The 17,902-nt window shown below is 38.8% G+C and overlaps 2 protein-coding genes and 1 non-coding gene across 4 annotated transcripts; 1 reads left to right on the top strand and 2 right to left on the bottom strand.

Annotated features, from left to right (window-relative positions):
• Positions 1–4,051: 4,051 nt before the first annotated feature.
• TRNAW-CCA lies at positions 4,052–4,123 on the bottom strand. The gene has a single exon. It is a non-coding gene; the product is annotated as a tRNA-Trp (tRNA).
• A 370-nt stretch (positions 4,124–4,493) lies between these two features.
• LOC120104462 (beta-galactosidase 12-like) lies at positions 4,494–10,479 on the bottom strand. The gene is made up of 6 exons (XM_039115662.1): positions 10,408–10,479; positions 7,192–7,242; positions 6,698–6,843; positions 6,079–6,223; positions 5,077–5,271; positions 4,494–4,631 (listed from the first exon to the last, which is right to left on the bottom strand). Exons 1-6 carry the CDS (start codon positions 10,477–10,479, stop codon positions 4,494–4,496), a joined length of 747 nt encoding a protein of 248 aa, XP_038971590.1.
• Positions 10,480–11,505: 1,026 nt separating this feature from the next.
• On the top strand, positions 11,506–17,168 carry LOC120104408 (3-dehydroquinate synthase, chloroplastic-like). 2 transcript variants are annotated; one of them, XM_039115487.1, is made up of 9 exons: positions 11,506–11,995; positions 12,094–12,244; positions 12,338–12,505; positions 12,593–12,819; positions 14,368–14,491; positions 16,420–16,482; positions 16,561–16,704; positions 16,779–16,937; positions 17,066–17,168. In XM_039115487.1, exons 1-8 carry the CDS (start codon positions 11,664–11,666, stop codon positions 16,908–16,910), a joined length of 1,341 nt encoding a protein of 446 aa, XP_038971415.1. In that variant the 5' UTR covers positions 11,506–11,663; the 3' UTR covers positions 16,911–16,937; positions 17,066–17,168. The 2 variants fall into 2 exon arrangements, with proteins under 2 accessions (XP_038971415.1, XP_038971416.1); XM_039115488.1 differs by having other exon boundaries at positions 16,779–17,168.
• The last annotated feature ends 734 nt before the right edge of the window (positions 17,169–17,902 follow it).

The raw sequence follows: 17,902 nt of genomic DNA, 5'->3' as shown, positions 1-17,902 counted from the left end.
AGTGATTCCCACCTCATGGGAAAGTAACTTTCCCATGTTTCTCATGGGAAAGACTTTCCCATGAAATGTGGGAATCATATTCCCATGGGAATACAACTTTCCCATCTCTCTCCTTTGAAAACTCCAACCAAACAAGAGGCATTTCATTACTTTCCCGTTGACCACACTTTCCCCCCTCCTTTTCCTGCGAACCAAACGAGCCCGTAGAGTCTGTAGGTACACTTGGGCAGGTATATATGCTATGTTCGACAGAGAATTTTGTGGGATTAACCCTCAGTTAGATACTCAGATTTGTGGACTTAATGGATCTCCAATGTAAATCAACAAACAAATGAAGATCACGGTGTTTACCTTATTTAGCGAAATGTTGAAATTATTAGGATATGTTGCTTGTTTTACAGCCTACGATCACCACACAATCATCATCTAGATCTCCTTTCCACGTCTCTGAGAAGGCTAGTAGAGTCTTCTTCTTGATTTCACCCTTCAAATTCCGATGTCCTGAATGACTACCCTAGAGATGATCCTTCTAGAAATGATCCCTTAATGAAGAAGATTTTCTCACAATGCCACTGTATCTCTCTCTTCAACTCTATCTCTGAATCACTATTGATTCAAAATCCTCTTTAAACTAGTGTAAAGGCTCTCTTTTTATAGAGCCTTTAGAGGAGAGAAGATAGCAATATTTCACTTCAGGAGTCTTTCAAAAATCCAAAAGACGTTTCTAATTAGGACTCCTTTGGTTATAACTAACCATGACACGGCGTTTTTAAGAGCTAAAAACATGTGGACGCAAGAGTTTGACAAGGTCAAAACCTTATTTGTTTTTCAACAATTATGACCCTTAAATATGGTGCATTTACCTAGAACATGTTCTGCATGTAAACTTCTTACAGTATCTGAACTCATACATGCATTTTTATGCATTCTTGCACCTCCTATGTATATTGAGAAGGTGGCTATTTTCTGGACTATGGGGAGTGTTAGGTAGTAAGAGGCAAGAGACCTAAGTAGATTGTCATTTATATCTATCTTCCCCTCTGGATCTATATAACATCCTTTAATACTGAATTCCATAGTAATGTTCAAGGATTTTGCTACGCTGAGGGCTGAATTTAACCAAGTCTTTGTCCTAAATTGCCAATGTTCAAGTAGCCCACAAAAAACAAAGCAAAAAAAAAGGGTCGCATCAACCTTTGACATAGTTTAGAAGGGTTCAACAATGGTGTTTACCAGAGTTACATATCGTACGGTATCTCAGGGGCAAATTTATCAGAACATTTGTATTTGCAGATAAACTTAGTGTAAAATACGGCAAAGGTATCATGCAAGATAAACCTCGAACAAGAGTCGTCTAGGTGCATTATGGGAATATCAGACCAATGAAAGGAATAAGAACAACCTCTTGATGTCTTACAAACTCTTCTAGGTACATAGGGTGTGGAAAAAATTAATGCGCACGTGGTGTCTCGGACAGCATGCGTATTTGCCTATTGGCGCCCACTGAGACTCATGTGGGCGCGCGCTAGCGGGCGCGCACCGACGCACACTGCTGCCAGCGTCCGCGGGCGCTGACCAACCGCGTCCACGGAAAGTGGACATGTGCCAGCGTTTGCTGGTCGCGAGAAGATCGTGAACGCATCCACGGAAGGCGCGGAGGCGTCTGCAAAAATTACTATAAAGGCCCTGCCCAAAACCCTATATTTACCCCTCGTTTTTTCTCCTTTCAGCACACAAAAAAATAGAAAAAAATACTGAAAAAATTTTGAAGAAATTTTTTTCCTCCTCTTAGCTACTTCTGATTTTTACTTTTGCAATTTTGTTTAGCAAAGTTTATTTTATTTTTTTATTTCGCTCTTCGCTGGATCTGCAAGTTCGATCGGGTTCGATTTGGCTTCTTCCGAAACGCACTGAAGAAGAAGTTTAGGATCATCGTATCTCTCAGGAGAATTGCTGGGAGATCCGTACGTAGGAGCAAACCCTTTTTTGGGACAGCGCCTATGCGCTTCGATCTGTCTTCAATCAGGCTATTTTCTTCTACTTTTATTTTAAATTTAATATTAGTAAATATGTAGGATTTACAACTTTGTGATTTAAATTTATTAAATGAAAAAATTTGTTTTGTGCTAGAATAAATTTCTTTTGTGATAGAATAGATTTCTTTTGTACTATAATAAATTTATTTTAATGTCGAATAGTGTATACACACACACACACACATATATATATATATATATATATATATATATATATATATATATATATATATATATATATATATTATTTTAAAATTTTTTTATTAATTATAGTTATTGCTTGATTTATTTATTTAGGTGATATATTGCTAACATAAGGTACGTACCTAAAATTATTAATACCCAAAGCCTGTCTTAAATGTCAGCACTAAGCACAACTTTAAACACTTGGCTCCACTATCCATTGAGTCCCCATGTGCTTGGTGAATCATAACCACATTCCTTCAAGTAGCTGTTTTCTTGGCCGTCGTGCGAGATTCTATTCGTGGTCCTTCAATCAGATGGCAACTGGTTTGCAATATGGACTAGTTCATGCAATGCCTGTTTGATTACATTCTCGTCTTGAAATTGTTTAAAGGAACTCGAGAAATAAATGTCAGCAAAACATGGATACCGGTTGCAGAGCGAAGTACCTTCATCCTCTACCCTGCAACAAACAGGAAGAAACTAGGATGAGGTTGTGATGAGAGTGGAGGAATAGCTTCAGATGGCAGCAAAACTGCTCGAGGTGGCAACTCCAGTGAACCAGAAGCCTGGAGAAAAGGTTGTTACTTCACCAAGTGTGTCCAACGAAGAAGCCAACAAGATGTTCCATAGGGATATTAGTGATTTCATCGAAAAAGGGATATTATTTGAATTTTTTGATCCTATATAAGTATCCAAAATCTACCCAGCGAACAATCAATATTGGATTAAACATATGCCTGCAGAAGTTCTCACATAATTTCCCTGTTTAAGCCCTGACGTTTTCGTCGGCATAAGATTTTCAATCTATTTAAATCAAATCACAAGCACCACGATCGACATATGTTCAGCCCTAATGAACCCATGCTGCAATATCTCCTAGTCCACATAGGTTATGAATCAGATCCGCTCCAATACTATTTGTAACAATTCAGAATCTCATCCAAAATGACTAGCCGGAATGTATATTTAAGTTCTCTGATCCTATACAAGTACCTAAGATGATCCAGCGAATAGCTGACGTGGGACTAAATACGTGCTCTCACGAGTCCTCGCATCATGCCTCTAGGATTTTCCTCCATACTAAGATACGTTGCACCGATCCAAATCGAACGGTACAAGTCGTACCATATCGTATTAGTACCGGTTCGGTGTCAGTAGGCCAAAAATAATTCCGTTCTATACCATACCAATACTATACTAGTATAGCACTGATATGGAGTGTGGTACCGAAATAACAAATTTTGCTATGTATGGACTGGTTGATGGGTGTTTGAAGGCATATGCATTTGCACTATAGGTTTTTGTTTGTCTTGTTTCTTTTGGTGTGTTGGTTGCATGTTACGAAAGTACTTACTTTCCTCGCTTGTCATCAGCTTGTGTATGGCTTTTGCCAGTGAAATGATCTCCAATGCTATGATGCCCAACTCTTACAAAATTTTCCATTGTTTGGTCATGGAGTTCGTCCTTTTATTTTTTCATTTTCGTTTTACTGGGAGGAGCTTGCTTAGTAGTTAGTAAGAAGGGCCTTCAAATTTCACAGTATACTTCTCAAAAAGGCTTATATACTAATATTTTTAATTCACGAAATTGGTTTGTAATATAATGAAATGAACGATAACGCTTCCACTTCATGGCATGAAATTTATATTCATGTTTTGTTCCTTGCAACAAAAATACTAGTAAAATCTTTTAAAAAAATAATTTAGATGGAAACCAAGAAATTTTTGTTATAAAAAGTTTTGGAGGGAAATAGTGGCAATGGGGGAAAAAATATTAGTAAAATGCAAAAGAAATTTAAAAACTTCTTTAAAAGTCTGGAGTTTGGGAATTGAACCCGACGTGAATCGAACACGCAACCTTCTGATCTGGAGTCAGACGCGCTACCATTGCGCCACGGATCCAGTTACTGAAAACCTTCTTAAAGTAATTTTATATTTCTTAACATTGTTGCATGCACTTGACGATTTCAATTTCACACTCATTGTTGCCCCTACTTGAAAAATTAATGCGATTGATGTGAATTCATTAACATATTCATGTCGGTGGACGCCATATTGCAATACTTGTGACCCATTGCAAAGGTAAGACAAAGTACATCAGGAGACTCTTCTACTGTAAAAGAAGCAAAATTTGCTTCCACCGAGCATTTGTACATTCACCAATTACTGTAGTAGTGTCCGAGAAGAAATTTTACACCACCGCCTTTGATCATTTCCAGTTTTTCATCTCATTACAAGGTTCCTTAACAAAAGTACTATATGACATGGTGAATCACTCCTTGTCATCCTTCTTCTGCCGAGCACATTTAGCCTGGACCGCAAGAGTGTTCGTGGTTCCGGGACAAGCAGGGTCTGCACCATAGGCTTGGGCTGACACTGGTGGCACACAGGAATTCTTCTCCAGGCAGGCCTGATCAGTAGAGAAAAATGAATATCAGTGGAGCCAAGATGAGGAAGAAAGAGAAAAGCAACAGCTCTTCGAGGCAGGAAACAGATAAATCCTTCTATAAATTAGTTTGCTGAGAAAAACTAATTGTAGTTTCTGGTTTATATATTCACATGGCTATGAAGTTTCTTGGAATGATCATGAATGATCAAGTGAATGTAGAAAGCTATCGAGGCCACACGGAAAGGTAGAGAAAAAAGAACTGCAAAGCTTTGACGCAGACAAGAATAAACTTCTCATGACAGATTTGTTGTTCCCTTAGGAAATCTAGTTCCCAATGAGGTCATGCAGGCTTATAACTAAACGGAGTTTACATTCATAGTTCATCAGGAACTTTATATAGCCATATATTTTCAAATAGATGTGAGTTGAATTGTTAGTAGAAGGATCACCTTCTCGACATGCTTGCGGTCTGTGGAGAGTGGCAGGTTCCGACAGTGAAGTTGCCACATGCGCCTGTGGGGTTCCCGAAGCTAGCAAAGGCAATGGAGCGGATGACCTTGTTGTCATCACACTTCAACTGAGCCCTTGGTTTAACATCTTGGACGAGGGTCTTGATCTCGCTATCCTCCCTCAAAAATGACTTAGGCCCTATTTGGGAGAGCTTTTGGAGGGCCAAAAAGCACTTTCTGACCCTCCAAAAGTACTTTTAGATAAAAAATGGTGTTTGATAAAATTTTCGAAAAGCTGTTTCAGCTTTTGCGGGAAGCTGAAAACAGCTTTTAGGGAGAAACTCCAATTTGGAGATTTCCGAAAATGCTGTTTTCAGCTTGTCGGGAAGCTGTTTTTTGAACCAAAATACCCCCATTTAAATCACACTTTTCCCCCCAAAACCCTTATCCCGCCTCTTCCTTTCTCTCTTTCCATCTCAATCTTCTTCTTCCTTTCTCTCTATTTTTTAGAGAGATAAATGGTTATTAGAAGGATAAAAAATTAATTTACACTAATAATTATAATATTTTATATATTTATTATTGTATTATACTATAAATATAATATTATATTACATTATATCATAATACATTGATATGTTATTTAAATAATTTAATATTATATTAAATTATTATTCTATAATACATAATGTTATATTACTATATTATAATAATATTATATTACATTGCATTAATATTATACTATATCATATATTTATGTATTAATACATATTATATTTTATTATGCTCTGTTATATAATACTGGTAATGTCCTTTATGGTCATTTTGTCACACAAAAGTACTTTCTCAGTTTGTTTACCAAACACATGTTAAAGTACCACAGCACTTTAGAAATGTAGTTACCAAACAGCAAACAGCTTTTTATAAACGCTCTGCTTCAAACAGCTCTACTTCTAACAGCTCTATTTCCAAAAGTTCTACTACTAATAGCTCCCCCAAACAGGACCTTAATATATAGCAGGAGGATGGAACTCGGTGACTACGGTGCAGATGTTGTCCCTCTTCACAGTCACGATCAGTATGTCCTTTGGCTTCCTTCCATGCTCCTCAAAGACGACCCAAAGGTTCTCCTTTGGCTTCAACCACGCGCGCGGGATGTGGTAGCTGAAACACCGAAGACAAAAAATTTTATGATGAAACTTTGCATGCTTCCATGTTCTTGTTGAGACTGATTCAAACTTTGACAGCATGTTTTCAGAAGACTTATCTCTTTGTTTGTTGGTTTCTAGGCGAAACTTACCTCTTTGCTAGTTCGTTTCTAGATAGGATTTATCCCTTAGTATTCTGGTTTATGGTTTTTATCTGGTTGTTTAGTGTTTCCATTGGTTGTAAGCCTATAAAGAGGCATTATTTGTTATGAAGTTTTGAGTGCTGAAAATCATCCATCCTCTGTTTTCCTCTGTTTCCAGAAAATAAAACAAGACTTCCATTCATATTTGTTATCTATCTATCACTCCTTCCCAACAGTTCTTTGACGTCTTTTGTTATGTTAGCAAATATGAATTCAATGCCTTCAACATAGGAGTATTAGAGATGATGCAACTATTTGTCATCAGAAATTATGGGTTCAGTGCTTACACTGACTGAGAAGGCTTTCCAAGGGGACTGAGGTAGGACACCCAGTAACGACCAATGCAGTTGCCAATGACCCATGCAAGTCCTTCGCCCATGCCGGTCATATCTAGAGCGACCGGATCGTTTCCACTAGGCATATCAAAGTATCTCTGAGAGAGAATTAGATCCAATGAGTATGTCTCGGAAGCTCTTGTTATCAAGTATATCATAGTAATGAGAATCTCTTAGCTCCTTCTTTCAGAGGGAGAATCCAGTGTTTCCAGATGTTATACGTGCTATCAAAATGCGATAACCAAAGCATTATGATTAGACTGAACAATTTGAACTCTATAGAAGAATATTGGTGCTTATAACCAATTGCTCTGATCATAGTGTGAGCTCAGCAGAAGGAAAGTTTTTCTTATTCTCCATACCTTGGATTAATTGCATAATAGTTATGTTAATCATTGATGATTTGCTTGATTAATTACGACGAGATAAAGATCATATCCTCATACCTTGTACCATGTTACTGGCATGTCACTCTTAGCTTCCGTCCACTTAACCTTCTTGGACGTAATTTTTACAGATCAATGTTTGCCGGTAAAATATAAATCAGGTCAAATTGCTTTCATCAAAAGAATGGAGGATGAAAATATAAATAGAGTACTAATGGAGGACAAGAGCAAGAGAAATAAACAAACAAAAAAGCCAGGAGAGGAACCAAAGAAGTAAGAGGAAAAGAAGAGGAAGGAAGAATGGAGAAACTAAGAAGCAACAGTAAGAACACCTTGCTCCTTGAAAAATAATTGTCAATTTTGGAACATGAGAAACCAAACTGGTCTAGCCCTTGAGGACGAAAACAATTGATTCCAAAACATCAAGAACATATCAAGCAAAACTTTTTCATTCCTCTCCAACCAATATTCCAACAAAAAATCAACGGTAAACTAACCACTTCTACTTTTTTTCCTTTATAAATCCCAAATGCTAATGTTGTTAGAATCCTTCAAAAGTTCAAATCCAGCAGCAGGTAGCTGATTGGTCTTTGAATATCAATTCTTACTTCCCCCAAAAACAAAAAAAAAATCTTACTTGCGAGCCTGAAAGTTTGTGGTTGGATATGGATCGATATGTTGTTCAGATCACCATTCTATCTAAGAGCATTAACAAGCCAAACATGTGCAAATGAGAGCTAGATTAAACTTGGTTTAATAATCACCAAGGTTGGATGAAACTTTGACTTGATATTAGCTTGAAAGCTGGCAAGATCCAACTAATTGAAGGTGGTGCTATTAATCATGAAATGGATAGAGGAGCTTTGCATGGGGCACTTAACGTTGCTGATGTTGATTTAGTAGGTAGCGAGCCGTAGATCAATATAGTAAATCAGGATGGAGTGAATGGGGGGCTAATGGCAAAATCAAGTGAGAGTTGCAACTGATTGCCATTGGATGCTGGATCCAGAAGTCACTATCCTTTAGGACATCACAGACATATGTACAAATGGAGAGAGGAGGAGGATCTTTTTAGGATTGTTGATGTCTATCCTTTACTTTTCCTCTTTCAATGCTAATCCTGCAATTTTTTTACATGACGTTGCAATCAAATATTTTGATGAATGTTTCCAAGGACGTTAGTGAGTGTTTCCATTATATATTGATAAGCATAAAATAATATGCATTGATATTAGGACTATTATTACATATCATCCATCTATTCATCGCCTTATTCATGAGTCTAATATGGTAGTCAGGAAGTTGGTGGTTTTGATCAAGATCCAAAATATGTCCAGCCAATTGCTAACTTTCGCATAGCATCGATGAACTAAGTATTGGTATGGTGATTAATCTAGCTAGCATTCTTCTAAGACTAATTAATATATATTTATCATAATCATATTTGATTCAAGTATGAAACAAGTGTAAGGCTTGGAATAAGCTTTATGCCTACTAAATAATATTTGGGAAACAAGATATAATCAAGAAACTAGTTATGCCAGAAGGAAAGCTATCATAGCTATACCGGAAGAAAAGTTATTTTTCACAAATAAAAAATTAGTACTCAAAGTTATTTCAAAAAAGATACTTTTTTTTAAAAAAAAATAGCAATAATAGTTATTTTCATGGATATAATTTTTACTATTTCTGTCTTCTATTTCGAACCAAAAGCAGCTTATATATTTAGAACTTTCATAACAAAAAAGTGAACAGCAAAGACACTAAATTACGAGTTTATGTGTGTTTGTTTTCTGGCTAAAAAAATAATCTCCTGCATTTCGTATGAATTTGTAAATATCATCATACATGCTTAATTGTCGTAATATCAAACTTGCATTTTTCACATTTTTGCAATATGTCCCATTCTCCTCCAAATTGGAGTATTGGCCTATTTCTTGCGCGTACCAATTGAAGTATTTTGAAATGAACTGAAGAAAAACGATTGTTTTGTTCTTCCGCTCTGCGACTCCATTCAGCTTTGGAGTGTAAAGGGCCGGATTCCATTTTGTTTCGTCATCACGGATCAGCATGTCAGACTAGTGGAGGGCGAGGGTCGGCATATCTTCAGTCAGTCCATCGCTGGTGCCGAGGTCAGAGCTGCATGAAAGGGGTGTCTCATACACGAGACAAATGCTGGGTGCGGACTGCATCATCCTTGAGGAGGATTCTGCTACGGTGACCCTCCGTGGACGAACCTTGCGGAGGAACCCTTAGGTTTTCGGGGCATTGGATTCTCACCAATGCTTGCGTTACTCAAGCCGACATTCTCGCTTCCGCTTCGTCCACACCTGCTTGCGCGGGTGCGGAATGCCCGGGCTACTGCCTATAAGATCTTCCAGAATAGGCCTTAAGTCATTGATTCAAGTCCAGGGATGATCCCTGCTCAGGGGCATTTCTCTCCGTAGGGGACTCAATTCAAGGAGGCACCGGTTACCAGAAAAGGGGCCTTCGCCCAATTATATGTCTTCGCCCAATATGTCCCATTCTCCTCCAAATTCTCATGGGGATTTCATCCATGCCTCTTCAACGTCTTTCTTTCACACCCGCTTTCGACCGTCCAATTCTTCCTCTAGTCATGGTCACCATTTTGTTATCACCATCTATTGGTTGGAGCTCTCTTCGGAAAAGAGTCTAAGCTGCCCGCCCATTTCTTCTTCAATTTCACAAAGAAGATTTGAGTGGTTTCAGCCCCTTCTCCTATAATGTTAGGCGAGGTGCCTTCTGCTCTCTTCGATTTAGCAAGCAACTGAGTGGCTTTCGCTACGTTTCCTCTTCTTTTCTCTCTCTTTCTTAAACCATCCCATCCCCTGATATCCCGAAAGTTCCCGAACCTAAGTTTACGAGGTTCGGGTTCCCTAACCCTTGGAAGGGGAGGGGATTCGGGGGAGGGAAAACCTTCCTTTCCCCAGATCTCGACGCTACGTAGTATAAATCAGAACTGAAAACTCTTTTATACCCGGAAAAAACTTTTATTCATTCCCGGTTTACAAAGGGGCAACCTCTACTCTAGGGTTTTACAGTTCATGGCACACTCACGCATCATATGCTGCAATGTCTACTTGTCAACTGACATGGACATAATTTATCAAAAGTGCCTACTTATCAGCTGACATGGAGGTAATTAGATGATGTTGAGGTAATTAGGTCATCTACTATCACTATTACCCCTACAAATAAAATCTACCCCCAAACCCTAACCCTAACCCCCAACCCTCCTTCCTAAGATGGCCATACATCCCTCACCGCCAAACCCTCGGCCGTTGCCTTCGCCACCACCGTCCCCTTGGCCGTTGCTGCCCCTGTCATCCTTCGCTCCTCCCCTATCAATGGCAACCAAATGGCTCCCCTCCTAAGAAACCACCAACCTCGCTGCCTCCGCCATGTCCTCCTCTGCTTCGCCGCTATCCCTGATGGATTTGCTATCCTCTCAACTTTCGATCCATGCCCTCCACCTTTGAGACCCTCGAGAGAAGCCAAAATGTGAGGAGGAGAAGAAGAGCCGATGTGCCTCTCTTGGGGTCCTCCTTTTGTTTGCCATGATTTCTACAATGTTGTTCCTAAACCATAAATCCTTCTCCACTTCCACCACCTTCTCTAAATCCGACATGGATTATGGTGAGGACCTGCCCATTTGATTCAGATTCCATGAAGAAGGGCTCGAAGTCGGAAGATCTAAAGAAGGTGGAGGGAGGGTTAGCAAAGTGATCGAGGACCTCTTTGCCTCAAATCGAAACATGGAGGAAATCTCAGGCCTTCTCTTATGATCGATGTCCTCGAGAGGTTCTGGCATGCTCACAAGTCAGCATGCAGGTTCTTCTGACGGACTAGCGAGAGGCCAAGGTTCGCACACGACTCCAACACCTGCAACAAAAATATTGAGCACTCTGGGGAAAATGAGGTGACGGAGAAAAAGGGGCTTGGCTATGGCTAATTGGCCATCTTGGCTGTGTAGGGTTAGGGGAGGGGATGGGTTTAAAGTTAGAGTTTGTTCATGGAGGTAATGGTAATGGCATATCCATAGTATTTAATTATTTCCACGTCAGCTAATAAGTAGGCACTTCTTATGAGCTACATTCACATCAACTGATAAGTAAGCGCTACCGGGAGCTCTAACCCTAATTGAGAGGAGGGTGGGCCACAATGCAATAATGTGAAAAATGTAAAATTAATATTACAATAATTAAATAGATAGAGAGTAGGAAGGGGCTTAGAATTTTATTATTATTAGTATTAGTATTAGTATTATTTTAATTTTTACATGCACATGTAATATAGCCATTCGCGGCACGTGCGGAATCTTCTGACGCTTCCATACGCCTCACTTACCACCCCTCCACCCCAACAACCCCCGCCTAGCCTCAACAACCCCCGCCCAGCTAAGGAGCAAAGCAAGCGGGGGTCGACGACGGCGGAGGCCAGTGACAAACACTTCGCCCCTCGTCGCTTCCAAGCCCTGACCCTAACTCTAAACCTAACCGTAACCCTAATCCATGGCGGCCTCCACATCTTCAATCCGCTCCTCTCTCCTCTCCTCCCCCAAGCTCTCCGGTCCCCGCCTCTCCGGCTTGGTCTCCGGCCACCGTGCCGTCTTCTCCATCCGCCGTCGCAGCCTTGACTTCCCCTCCCTCGCGTCGCTGTCGGTCTCCCTCCGGTCCGCTCCGAATCGCTCCACGATGTCCGAGAGCGCCGCGCCGGTGGTGGAAGGGACGCCGCAGAAGGCGGATTCCAGAGTTTCCACGATCGTGGAGGTCGATCTTGGGAACCGGAGCTACCCTATCTACATCGGCTCCGGCCTGCTTGACGAACCCGATCTTCTCCAGAGGTACCCATCTCCCTTAAAAATCCCGTCTTTCGTCTGTTTCCGTTTCCTGGATTATTGTTTTCTTACATGATTTCTTGGGATTTTTTCCTTCAATTTAGGCATGTTCACGGGAAGAGGGTTCTGGTGGTAACTAACACTACGATTGCACCACTGTATCTTGACAAAGTTATCAAAGCGTTGACTCATGGGAATTCGAATGTTTCCGTTGAGAGCGTGATTTTACCTGACGGAGAAGCATACAAGGACATGGTTGGTCATTCAGAAAAACCAGTTATTTTTTCTTTGATCCTTTCAATTGTGTTTGAATTATTGTAAACCAGTTATTGGTTGAGTTTCGTCCAGGAAACATTGATGAAGATCTTTGATAAGGCCATAGAGTCTAGGATGGATCGGCGTTGTACCTTTGTGGCACTGGGTGGTGGAGTCATCGGTGATATGTGTGGGTTTGCTGCTGCTGCCTTTCTTCGTGGTGTTAATTTCATTCAGATTCCAACTACTCTAATGGCTCAGGTACTCGGGGATTTAGTTTTCATGTTGAAGTAATCATTTACTCTTAAGTGGAGATTATTAAGGAAAATTGATGCTTGTATAATTTAGGTGGATTCATCAGTTGGGGGGAAAACTGGAATAAACCATCCACTGGGGAAAAACTTGATTGGCGCCTTCTACCAACCACAATCTGTACTTATAGATACCGACACTCTAATTACATTACCTGATCGGGAACTGGCTTCGGGTATAGCAGAAGTTGTGAAGTATGGGCTCATTAGAGATGCAGATTTCTTTGAATGGCAAGAAAAGAACATGCAGGGACTGTTAGGAAGGTGTGATTATAAATATATTATCTTTATTGCAGATGAGTAGTAGTTCTTGCAAACTAGAATAAGGTAAAATATTTTTAGATAGGTGCTTACTTATCTCCAATATTACATTTTTCTTGGTACCTTTTATTTATTTTATCTGGTAAAGAGACTCGATCAAGAAATGAGAATTCACATACAATGTTACAGTCAAAAGGATAGAGTGCAAACAACAAAAACAAAGATAATCCCATCATGAGAAATTTACTTAGGGGACTATGCTACTCCTTTACAACTTCTTTGTATTGCTGTCATGGTTAGCATGTTCACTTTCTATATCAACTTGTTTCAATGTGTTGTCCGAGATAATTAAAATATCAACAAACTACTTCCAAGTCCTTGAAATGCAATACTTGTGACTTTGCCCAATCTGGCTCTGCTTGAATTACATTTTACTATACATCTCTATACTACTTTGATCTTTGTTGATGAAAGAGACGCGAACAACAAAACCTTTATAACCAATCTCTAGTTTCTGAAGTGCTCACATACCATAATCACCATTTTGAACATTATTCAGACCAGTCAATATCAGGAGCTATGACCACAGAGCATGTGATAATCTAGGACATGCTCATGTAAAGCAGTACACATCAAACAAAATTTCGGAAGTGACCCAAAAAAAATATCTGCAAACAAAGTTCAAATTTTTCTGTAATAGATATCAAACTTCAACAGAGTCTTCTCTAAAACAGTTAATCCATTGGACATAGTTGGGTCCCTCGACTCCCTTGTACTTCTTAGATACCACATGTAGAATTCAGGGGTGACCAAATACCATGCTTGTTTGCCATAATAAATAAACCTTTCAGTGACAGTTCTCCAATAAGGCATTATTGAAAGCTCTTAACTCCAAAAACACCAAATGCTTAACCTTTAAAGATCTTGTAGGAAGCCTAACTTGTTTGATAGATATGCCGTTATTGTCAATAATCTTCCTTAATCTTTTTAATACTATCTAAAACCACCTTTTTAAGCTCCAAAAAACTTGTGAAATAAATTGGCAAACAAACTAGGATAGCCATTGAGTATCCACTCTGCCAATCAGGAGCATTTTCACAAGTTAGCCTTCACAGGATGATATCACATTACAACACATCTTTAGTTACCAATATAACTATTTTGCTCAGTTTTGAGAATTTCCCATTTCATCCCTTGCAACCAGTCAAATCTTGCATATCTATCACATTTGTTGTGAAACTTGTGACAATAAAGTTGTCAAAGTTGTATTTTCTTTAACTGTTGTAGACCAAGTAAGATGAATTTTAGCATATCTTGCTTGCTTTAGCTTGACACCATAAAATCTAAGTATCTTTTCCACTAGCCCTAGCCATTGTGAAGTTGTTTGGTAGGTTCGGTTTTCATCACTTTTTAAGTGTTTCAGCATTACACAATCAACAAAATTAGAAAGGTCGGAAAAGGGTTATGTGGCATAACTAGACTTTTAAGTGATTCCATTTTAGATTTTCATCAAAAATGAACCTCATCTATTTGTATATGTGATTATTGCAGGGACCCAAGTGCCTTAGCATATGCTATCAAGCGATCATGTGAAAACAAAGCTGAGGTCGTTGCATTGGATGAGAAGGAAAGTGGGCTGCGGGCAACCTTGAACTTGGGTCATACATTTGGTCATGTGAGTGTTTAGTTTGCCACCAATTTTGTATATGATTTTTTGTTTCTGATACTTATTCACTTTATGCTAATCTTGTCTCTGGCTCTTCATATGTAAATACATGTGCTAAATTTCCATCTTCAGAACATAATTAGTCATGTTAAATCCTATTTCCAGTTAACAAGTCCAATTTTTACAACATATGTTGGTTAAGATGTTCAGCTAATTACAGCAGAGAAGCAAGGGCTTACTCATCAAAGAAACTTGAAGTTTGAGCCATTGTTTAGGTAGTACATTTTACTACCATGCGGCGGATAGTTACTAATTTTTGGAAAAGCTTGCAGGGAATAATTATTTTCAATAGGTACCATGATGTGACCCAGAGAAACAAAAAGCTGGTCCTAGTTTGAGTTATAGCTGGGACCTATAATAACTTCAGGTGAGGAAGGAATTGCTAGCTATAGGAGTCTATAAATAAAGTTAATGGAATCTTGAGTTGGAAGATGGTATTTGAAGGTTTTTAGTGAAAAAAGAAGAACAAGGAGCACGGGCCCTTCTTTATCCTATTCTCCATTCTAGTTATGATTTGGTCAGTCCTTAGATGGCTAGTTCTTTCTTAATTTGAGTTATATCTGGGACCTATAATAACTTCAGACTACGAAGGAATTGCTAGCCAAAGGAGTCTATAAATAAAGTTAATGGAATCTCGAGTTGGAGGATGATATTTGAAGTTTTTAGCTGGGACCTATAATAACTTCAGATTAGGAAGGAATTGCTAGCTAAAGGAGTCTATAAATAAAGTTAATGGAATCTTGAGTTGGAGATGGTATTTGAAGTTTTTAGCCAAAAAAGAACAAGGAGCACAGGCCCTTCTATATCTTATTCTCTATATTGTGTATTCTCTTGATCACCCTTTCTTCTTCTTTACTTATTTATGTTGCCTTTATTTTCAGTTTGCTGTTAATTACTGTCACTCTTGGTAGAAAACAGAGTTAATTATTATAACTGAAGACAAATCTTATTTTTCATCTGCAAATAAACCTGAAGCAGCCCTAATTTTCTTGGTCTATATCAAATTATGGAAAAGCCATCCAGTACAAGGATGTTAAACTATTTTAATAAAAGCATATATGGTATGGATTTTTTTGTGCAAAACTTGAATGGGGTAAAGATAGGAGACTCCCTGTTATTCTGTTTCCATTTATTGTGTCATTTAGTAGATAAAACTGTATCTTATGGAATTAGAATAGGTTGAGCAAAGTGGAGAAGCACGTACGGGCATGCCTTACTATGAACTTGGTAGGGTGTGTCAATGTTTAATGAAGGATTGTTTGGTAGCACAAATGTCACTGTTTAAATGTATATCGCTGATATATAATTTTCCTCTTGCTCAGTTTGGTAACTATGGTGCCAGCTGTAAAGGAAGCAACATGAGTGTTATACTTTAGCTGTGGCAGTTAACTATATTGAGATTTCTGTGTTACACGAGGGCTGTTTGTGTTAGCTATTAGTTTGAAAGTAACCATATCACCTCGTGGTCGTCTATTTTTTTAGTCCATCTCACCAGATCTATCAGTTTAAACTTTAAAGCAAGCTCTTCGTGGTGCAGATTGAAATTCTAAGTTATGACTTTTATTCAAAAAAATGTACATATCTTCTTTTTAGGGGTTGTGGAAGACCATATGTTCCTACCGACCAAAATATCTGGGACATTTTTTCTTAATTATTCAAAATTCAGCAACTTCAATTGTCCTTTTCTTTTGAAGGTTTACTGACCACATGTGACTAAGAAATCATTATTCTTCTATTTAACAAAGTTCCTCACCTTCATTTTTTTTTTGTTTTTAAATCTGCTTGTTCTTAACATTCATTCCTTTCCATAATATGCAACTTGCAAGTGATTATTTATTATATGCATGACATTCTCACGTTGACACTTTTCATTTCAGGCTATTGAGACAGGCTTTGGCTATGGACAGTGGCTCCATGGTGAAGCTGTTGCAGCTGGAATGGTGATAGAGCCAACGCTCTTTGTTTCTTACATTTATTGTAAATCGATTATTGCAAATTAATATTTATGATTTTTATAGGTGATGGCAGTTGACATGTCCCGTCGTCTAGGCTGGATTGATGGTACAATTGTAAAGCGGGTCCTTGACATCCTACAGAAGGCTAAGCTTCCAACAGAACCACCTGAGATGATGACAGTGGAGAAGTTTAGAACTGCTATGGCTGTAAGTGTTACATTCTCTTCTCCATTTCTTCCGGCAATTCTTGATGCTAAACTTTGGAACCATTGAGATTGTAGGTTGATAAAAAGGTGGCTGATGGATTGCTAAGGCTCATCCTTCTTAAAGGTCCTCTGGGCAACTGTGTTTTCACCGGCGATTACGACAGGAAGGCCCTTGATGACACTCTTCATGCCTTCTGCAAGAGCTGAAGCTTTTAGCTGTGAAGTCGTCTTAAGTTCTTTGTGTACAAACATGATCAGGAATACAGTACAAACATGTCATTTACGCATTTATTCTTCTCATCTTATTCTAAAAGATGCGAGTGACCAAGAGCTGAAGCTTTTAGCTGTGAAGTCGTCTTAAGTTCTTTGTGTACAAACATGATCAGGAATACAGTACAAACATGTCATTTACGCATTTATTCTTCTCATCTTATTCTAAAAGATGCGAGTGACAAGTTATTGTTTCGGAGGTACGCACAATGTTCTGAATTCAGTGCAAAGCTTGAGTGGGTTCCTTCGAATTATTTGGAATAACGCCTCTGATTTGTATGCTGTTCTTTTGGCAAGGTCTATTTATTAATTCTGTCGCATTTCCTCGCCGACTTTAAGTGCGGTTTGGAACTTTTGAAAATGAAAGGAGGGGAAGCTGCTGAGATTCGTGCTTTCAATGAGAGGGAGCTGCCTCCTGAGGATAGGAGTCACCTTTCCTTGGTAATGCAAGACTAGTTTGCAACAGATAGAACATGTTTGGCTAATGTGATTAGCTTTTCACAAGGGCGAGATCAATGCAGAATCAAAATTCCTCTCATTGTCATCAGTTCATGAAATTCCCTCCATAGAGTTAGGTATAAGATCTCATAGTTTGGTTCCTGTGAATTTATAAATCTTGTTTAACCTAGTTTTTCGTGTTCGGATTTTGCCAATATAATGTTTGAAATTGAGTTTCATGTTTTGATTAATTCTTTATATTATCAGAATGGAGGTCGACATTTACAACAGAAACTAAGGCTCTATTTAGGAGAGCTTTTGGAGGGCCAAAAAAGCATTTTCTGACGCTCTAAAAGTACTTTTAGATAAAAAATGATGTTTGGTAAAATTTCTGAAAAGCTGTTTCAGCTTTTGCGGGAAGCTGAAAACAGCTTTTGGGGAGGAAGCTTCAATTTGGAGCTTTCTGAAAATACTGTTTTCAGCTTTGTCGG

This window comes from Phoenix dactylifera, chromosome 18 (genome assembly GCF_009389715.1).
Source record: "Phoenix dactylifera cultivar Barhee BC4 chromosome 18, palm_55x_up_171113_PBpolish2nd_filt_p, whole genome shotgun sequence".
Lineage (NCBI taxonomy): Eukaryota > Viridiplantae > Streptophyta > Magnoliopsida > Arecales > Arecaceae > Phoenix > Phoenix dactylifera.
The sequence above is the reverse complement of the archived record's forward strand: the minus strand, read 5'-3'. Positions and strand labels throughout refer to the sequence as shown.